This window comes from Microcaecilia unicolor, chromosome 1 (assembly GCF_901765095.1).
Source record: "Microcaecilia unicolor chromosome 1, aMicUni1.1, whole genome shotgun sequence".
NCBI lineage: Eukaryota > Metazoa > Chordata > Amphibia > Gymnophiona > Siphonopidae > Microcaecilia > Microcaecilia unicolor.
In genome coordinates, this window is record NC_044031.1 from 36,238,753 (window position 1) to 36,246,109 (window position 7,357).

General features: G+C 53.6%; 1 protein-coding gene across 3 annotated transcripts in view; it reads left to right on the forward strand.

Annotated features, from left to right (window-relative positions):
• LOC115465078 (protein ZNF783-like) overlaps nucleotides 1–4,790 on the forward strand; it is a 28,991-nt gene extending 24,201 nt beyond the window's left edge. For 2 of the 3 annotated variants that reach the window (XM_030195487.1, XM_030195501.1), the window contains exon 4: nucleotides 4,298–4,790. In XM_030195487.1, coding sequence (XP_030051347.1) covers nucleotides 4,298–4,620 — 323 coding nt within the window. In that variant the 3' untranslated portion in view covers nucleotides 4,621–4,790. The remainder of the gene's footprint in view (nucleotides 1–4,297) is intronic. The other variant, XM_030195495.1, reaches the window with a different exon arrangement.
• The last annotated feature ends 2,567 nt before the right edge of the window (nucleotides 4,791–7,357 follow it).

The following is a 7,357-nucleotide window of genomic DNA, read 5'->3' on the forward strand; positions in this document are numbered from 1 at the left end:
TCCAGATTGGCCCAGGCGTCCTTAGTATGCGGACTTAATCAGGCTTTCCGTGGACAGGCCTCTGCGGCTGCCAGCAGAGCGGGGCCTCTTGCGTCAGGGTCCCTTGGTGATGGAGGATCCCTCCCCCTTTGGTCTTACGTCCTGGCTCTTGAGCAGAAGCGGCTGAGGAAGAAGGGCTTCTCAGACAAGGTCATCACCACTATGCTGAGAGCGAGGAAGCGCTCTACTTCTACCACCTACACCAGGGTTTGGCGTATCTTTGCATCGTGGTGCGAGGCAAGCTCTTTATTGCCCTTCACTGCTCCAATTTCTTCAGTGCTGGCGTTCCTGCAAGAAGGTCTGGAGAAAGGCCTGTCGCTCAGTTCGCTGAAAGTCCAGGTGGCGGCTCTCGCTTGCTTCAGGAGTCGACTGAAGGGTGCTTCCCTGGCTTCGCAGCCAGATGTGGTGCGCTTTCTTAAGGGAGTTAATCACCTGCGCCCTTCTCTGCACTCGATGGTGCCTACGTGGAATCTCAATCTGGTACTGCGGGCTTTGCAGAAGCTGCCGTTGAGCCGTTGAAGGCGGTCTTTTTGGTGGCTATCACTTCGGCCAGAAGGGTTTCCGAGCTCCAGGCGCTCTCGTGTAGAGAGCCGTTCCTGCGGTTCACTGAGGCAGGGGTGTCGATTCGCCCAGTGCCTTCCTTCTTACCCAAGATTGTTTCTCGCTTCCATGTGAATCAGCAGCTTTGTCTACCCTCCTTTCGTAGGGAGGATTACCCAGAGGAGTACCCGGCTCTCAAATGTCTGGATGTCAGACAAGTCATCATCAGATACTTGGAAGTGACCAATGATTTCCGGAAGTTGGATCACCTGTTCGTGCTGTTCGCAGGCCCTTGTAGGGGTCTGCAGGCATCTAAGCCTACTGTGGCACGTTGGGTCAAGGAGACGATTGCGGCAGCTTATGTGGCAGCAGGGAAGGTGCCGCCTATTCGGCTGAAGGCTCACTCTACTAGAGCACAGGCGGCCTCGATGGCCGAGTCCCGTTCCGTCTCCTTGGAAGAGATTTGCAGAGCGGCAACTTGGGCGTCTGCTCATACCTTCTCACAACACTACCGCTTGGATGTAGCTGCTGGGGCCGAGGCCCAGTTTGGAGCTTCAGTGTTGTGTTCTGGGATATTCAAAGTCCCGCCCTGGGTGAGTACTGCTTCGGTACATCCCACCAGTCTATGGATTGATCTGCTTGATGAGATGGAAGGTAAAATTATGTATCACTAGTAAATAAGGCCCGTTTCCGACACAAATGAAACGGGCGCTAGCAAGGTTTTCCTCGGAGTGTGTATGTTTGAGAGAGTGTGTGTGAGAGTGACTTTGTGAGAGAGACAGATTGAATGTGTGTGGCTGCAAGTGTGTCTGTTAGAGAGTGTGTGTGTGAGATTGACAGTGTGTTTGAGTGGGTATGTGAGCGAGAGCGAGAGTGTATGAGAGTGATAGAGTGTTTGACAGTGATTGTGTGACACATAGAGAGTGAATGTGATCGAGTGTGAGACATAGCGTGTGTTGTAGACAGTGTTAGAGAGTGAGAGAGACAGTGAGTGTGTGAGAGAGAGAGAGAGTGTGTGTGAGAGATAGTGTGTGTGACGGAGATACATCCCCCCCTCCCTATGTTGGCTGGAAGGACCCCCTCCGTCTGCGTCTGCCACTGTGTTGTCGCAGGACCCCTCATCTCCCTGTCTGGTCAGTCTCCCCCCCTCCTTTCAGGTCTCCCTACAGCCCTTCTCTCAGGGCTGTGGGTCGCCCCTCCCCCCTTCACCTGTGCTGTCAGGACCCCCTCCTCCGCCTCCACCTGTGGTCTGTGTACCTGTTCTGGCCCTCATCCTCCCCTCCTTGTGCCTGAACTGTTGCTTAGCCTGTGGCAACAGTGGAGAGAGCTGTGCAGGACCTCCTCTTCCAACCCCCTTGTCATGTTTGTAGAGAAAGAAAAGAGGGAAGAGGAAAAGTGGCATAATGTTTGTAAAAAGGAAGAGGGGCACCGCAGGCAGCGACAAAAGAAAACAAAAAGGAGTTTTGTGCTGCCTGTTCAGTCCCAGCTCGTATTCGCTGCTTGAAAGGACAGGAGGGGAGGGTGCACAGCAGGAGCTGACTTACTTTGGCAGATGCGAAGCAACAGTTCTTGCCCTCGTTAGTTCCACATTCAGCTGCCAAGGCCACCGGAGAAAACAGAGAGAGGAGAAACGGGTGCAGAACTCCTCCAGCACATGTGCACAGCAAGGCAGTGACACTCCTGGCTCCTCCCGAGTGACCCCTTCGCCTCTGACGCTCCTCCCTTCTTCTATTTGACTTCCCTCTGATAGGTCCCTCATTTGGTGTGACGCTCCTCCCTTTTCCTGTTTCAGTTCCCTTTGATAGGTCAGAGCGGTGCAGCTGTGATGCTCCTCCCTTCTCTGATAGGTCAGGGCAGGGCAGAGATGTACTCTGATAGGTCAGGGCGGGGCAGAGATGTAGTGTGCTTAAAAATGGTTACAGAGCTTCGAACATACGAACTGTTGAAGCCTCAGAGTGTACTTTAGAACGTTGAGGGTGCTTTTTATGTGCAGATGGGGCGTGGCCTAGGGAGCAGATGGGCGTGGCTGAGTACTGAGGGTCAGTGTTGCCAGGTGGGCGGTTTTACCGCCCAATTGGGTGGTTTTCCGCGACCCGCCGCAGGAAATTTTTGCCAGCGGTGGGTTGCGGTTTTTTGGGCTGTTTTTTGGGCGGTTTTTTCGGCCGCGGGGGGCGGGGTTAGTGACGTTTTGGGCGGAGTTAGTGACATTTTGGGCGGGGCCGATGACAAGGGAGGCGGGGCCGATGACGGCGGGGGAGGGGTTGATGACGGCGGGGCGGGGTTGATGACGGCGGGGGCGGGGGTGATGACGCGGGGGTGGGGGTGTCAGGGGCGGGGTTTGAGTTTGGGCGGGTTTTGGGCTGGATTTAGGCTGGTTTGGGTGGGAAAAAAATTTTCCACCTGGCAACCCTGCTGAGGGTGAGTAGTCCCAATAGCCTAGCCTACCAGGAGGACAGGAGTTCAGGGCTTCACTGCCACAGATGGAGTGAGCTTCAGAACTCTGAGGGGGTATTTTATTTATATAGATACCTGATAATTTTCTTTCCATTAATCATAGCAGATCAATCCATAGCCCCTCCCAGATATCTGTATTGTTTGTGTTCTGGTTATATTTCAAGTTCAAGTTTAGTCTTCAGTTCCTGTTCAGGAGGATTTCGTGTTCAAGTTCTTCCACTTGGATTTTCCTCGCGTTGAGACGATTTTGTGTTACAGTGAGGTGCTGCTTCCTCTCCCCCCATTTTGACAGTAACTGGATTGATAACTAAATTATGCCGGCGCTCCCTCCCGCTTCGTGCGGCAGTAGGGTAGCTTTGTATACCTCCCGCTTCGGTGGTGTTAGGGTAAGCCAGCTCCTCCCACGGTTGCGGTAGCAGGATAAGCCAGTTCCCCCCACGTCGGCGGGTGTGGTTCCCCTCCCCCGCTTCGGCGGTGGTGAGCTGGGCAGAGTGTCCCTCTGTGGGTGTAATTCTCTAAGTGCTGAGTCCTGCAGATGGAGCTTGGATATCGACATACTGAGGAGTTTCCGGCAGCACATGACCACATATAGGGAGGCAAAAGGATTGCTCTCTATCTCCACCTGCTGGTAGATGGACACAACCCACCAGTCTATGGATTGATCTGCTATGATTAATGGAAAGAAAATTATCAGGTATGATACATAATTTTACCTTCAATATCTCTCTTATAAGTAGTAGTAATAAACAATATTAAGTGCATTTTTATAATATACCACTGCATTCCACAAAACAAAAGGCGCAAGTTCCCACAGACCATCTCTCTTTTGATCTAGGCACAGGAAAAAAAGATTTTAAATGCACCCAGGTTTCAACCTAATTTGTTTGATATGGGATATAAATGTAATAAATAAGTAAATAAATAGATAGAAACTCTAAGGGCCCTGTTTACTAAGGTGCGTTAGTGTTTTTAGCTCGCCTACACTTAGTGCACGCGATAACCATGTAGGCGGCTATAGGGATATTGTAGGCACGTTCATGGTTAACACACGTTAAAAATGCTAACATGCCTATAACGCTGTGTAGTAAACAGGGCCCTAAATGTTGAGCACCTGCTTTTCATACATGAAGTCTGTTTTAGTGGTGCTTTACCAGGAGAAATAAATGTCTGCATGAATACAACACATGCTAGGGAGTCCCTATAACCAGCACCTACAAATGACACACTGATTACGATTTATAACAAATTACTATTCTACCCACAGCAGAGGCTCTCGCTCCACCATCCGCAGCAGAGGCTGTCGCTCCACCACCCGAAGCCTTTGCCAATGGTGGCACAGAGGAAGAAGATGCAGAAGGGGGGGCACATCCTCAGCAGAGGCCATCCAGCCACAGGAGAAAGCTACTGCGCCTCGCGACACAATTGCTGAGCCACAATGTGCACCTGGAAGATTACCGGCGCCAGAAATTGGAGCTGCAACGGGAAGCGCTGCAGGTGCAACGGGAAGCACTGCAGGTGCAACGGGAAGCGCTACAGGCCCAACGAGAAGTGCTACAGGCCCAACGGGAAGCGGTACAGCAGCTCTAACAGCTGGAGCACAGCATCGAGGGCCTACGCCGTGACCTGAAAGCACATAGTACAACCCTCATGCAGCAACAAGTGGCGACTACTTCCATTGCACAGCAACCGCCCACAAAGAAGAGGAGCTTGAGATCCTCAGCTCCCCCAGCTACTGGTCCAGCAGCCACCACACCAGCTCATTTTCTGGGTCCTGTGCCCAGGTTGCAGGGCAAGCCAGAGACCGCAAGGTGGCCGGACTTCCACAGGGCAGCCGAGAAAGCAGGCTGCCTTGTGGACACAGAGGAGTTCAGTGGGAGCTCATCAGAGGAGGACTCTCAACAGAGTTTCCCTGCAGCACCAGCTGCAAAGGAACACGGTGGGAGGGGACAGGGAAGGGGGCGGGGGGGGGGGTGCTGGGAGGAAGGAGTGTGAGGGTTGGAGGGAGGGGAATATGCACAGAGCGGGTGATGGTGGTGGGAGAGGTGGTGGTGGTGTGTAAGTAGTATGTGATAGCAATAAATGTCAACTTACTCTCACACAAAACTTGTCTTGATGAGTCTTTGCCTGGCTCTGACCCCCAGCTGGTGTGCACTCTGCTCTGCTCTGTTCTGTGGAGGGGGCTCCTCATCCTCTTCATCTGGGGCCTGCTACTGTGGTTGCTGTGGCTCTTCTGGGAGGGCCTGTCCTCTGCGCATTGCCAAATTATGTAGCATGCAGCAGGCCAGGAATATGTTTGCCACCTTTTGAGGGCTGTACAGGAGCTCCTCTCCAGAACAGTCCAGACATTGGAACCTGTTAAGTTGTCCGAAGGTGCGCTCGATGATGCCACGTGTGGTCCAATGTCTACTGTTGTAGTTCTCCGACGACCCTGTTTGTGGGTGCACTATGGGAGTCATGAGCCAACTCCGCTGAGGGTAGCCTCTGTCACCTTTGGGGAGAAAGAGGATGAGAAAGATGAGTGTGTATTGTTTGGAGTGGGTACCTTGTGGAGGTGGGCGGGGGGGGGGGGAATAGTGGGTTGTGGAGTGAGTTGGAGGGAGACAGTGCTGAGGGTTGCCCGGTGGAGGAGGTATAGTTTGGGCAGAACCATGCTGCACTTACCTAGGAGCCATCCGCCGGTGATCTCCCCTCGGTCAAACCTGCAGAAGATTCCTGAGTGCTGCAATATCTAGGCATCATGGGTGGAACCTGGGTATCGGGCATACATGTCTAGAATCTCCCTCTGGGCGTCACACACAACTTGCATATTGAGTGAGTGGAATGCTTTCTTGTTCCTATAAGCAGCCTCTCGTGCCCGGGGGGGGGGGGGGGGGGGGGGGGGGGTCTGAGTGTGACATGTATGCAGTCAGTGGCACCTAAGACCGAGGGGAAGTGAGCTACGGCGTAGAAGTCCGCCATGTTGTTCTGCAGGGCCTGGGGGGTGGTGGAGAAGGTGATGTACTCAGGTGTTTGTAAGGAAGGCATCAAGGAACTGGATGAGGCAGTTAGAAATGGAAGCCGGGTGAGACCCATGTTCACAGATAGGACAGACTGGAAACTCCCAGTGGCCAGAAAAGATAGAGAAGCAGTGATCTTTAGGTGCACAGGGATGGGGTTGTTCCTACAGGTCCTGGTCTGCAGCTGGTCACAAAGGTGCTGAATGGCAGCTCTATCAAACCGGTACCTAGTGAGACACTGTAGGTCAGTGAGGTCTAGGAAACTGCTACGTGGCCTGAAAACTCTGGGGCGTGAGTACCTCCTGTGGTGCCTCCCCTCTTCCTCCAACATGGGAGCCACCTGTGCATTTAGTGCCTCCCCTCTTCCTCCAACATGGGAGCCACCTGTGCATTTAGTGCCTCCATTTCCCCACACTACAGGTGCAATGCAGTGACACCAGTGCTCACCTCTCCCTACCAACCTGGTGAAACACAGCAGCAACAAACAGAAGCTGACACTCACTCACTCTCCCACCAACAACAAAAAATGCAATCACACACAGCAAAGCCACACTGCAAGCACTCTCTGACCCACTACAAACTCTCCTGCCACACCCTCTAGCCCAGGGGCGTAGCTGCTATGGGGCCACGGGGGACTGGGCCCCTGTAGATTTGGCCCTGGACCCCCCTGCCGGTGACCCTCTCAACCCCCCCTCCCGCCGCCTGCTACCTTTGCTGACGGGGACCCCAACCCCCGCCAGCCGAAGTCTTCTTCCTTCGTTTGGTTTCTGACTGAGTCTGACGTCCTGCAAGGCTTCGTTCCGTTTCTGTGAGTCTGACATTGTGCAGGACATAGTAACATAGTAGATGACGGCAGAAAAAGACCTGCATGGTCCATCCAGTCTGCCCAACAAGATAAATTCATATGTGCTACTTTTTATTTGTACCTGTCCTCTTCAGGGCACAGACCGTATAAGTCTGGCCAGCACTATCTCCGCCTCCCAACCACCAGCCCCGCATCCCACTACCAGCTCTGACACAGACTGTATAAGTCTGCCCAGCACTATCTCCGCCTCCCACCACCGGCTCTGGCACAGACCATATAAGTCTGCCCAGCACTATCCCCGCCTCCCACCACTGGCTCTGCCACCTAAACTCGGCTAAGCTCCCAAGGATAGGACGTCAGACTCAGTCAGAAACCAAATGAAGGAAGAAGACTTCGGCTGGCGGGGGTTGGGGTCCCCCGCCAGCAAAGGTGGTAGGGAATGGCGACGGTGAGCGGGGGGTCAAGAGGGTCATCGGCAGGGGAGGGGTCAAAGTTGTTGGAGGTGTTGACAATGGCGGGTGGG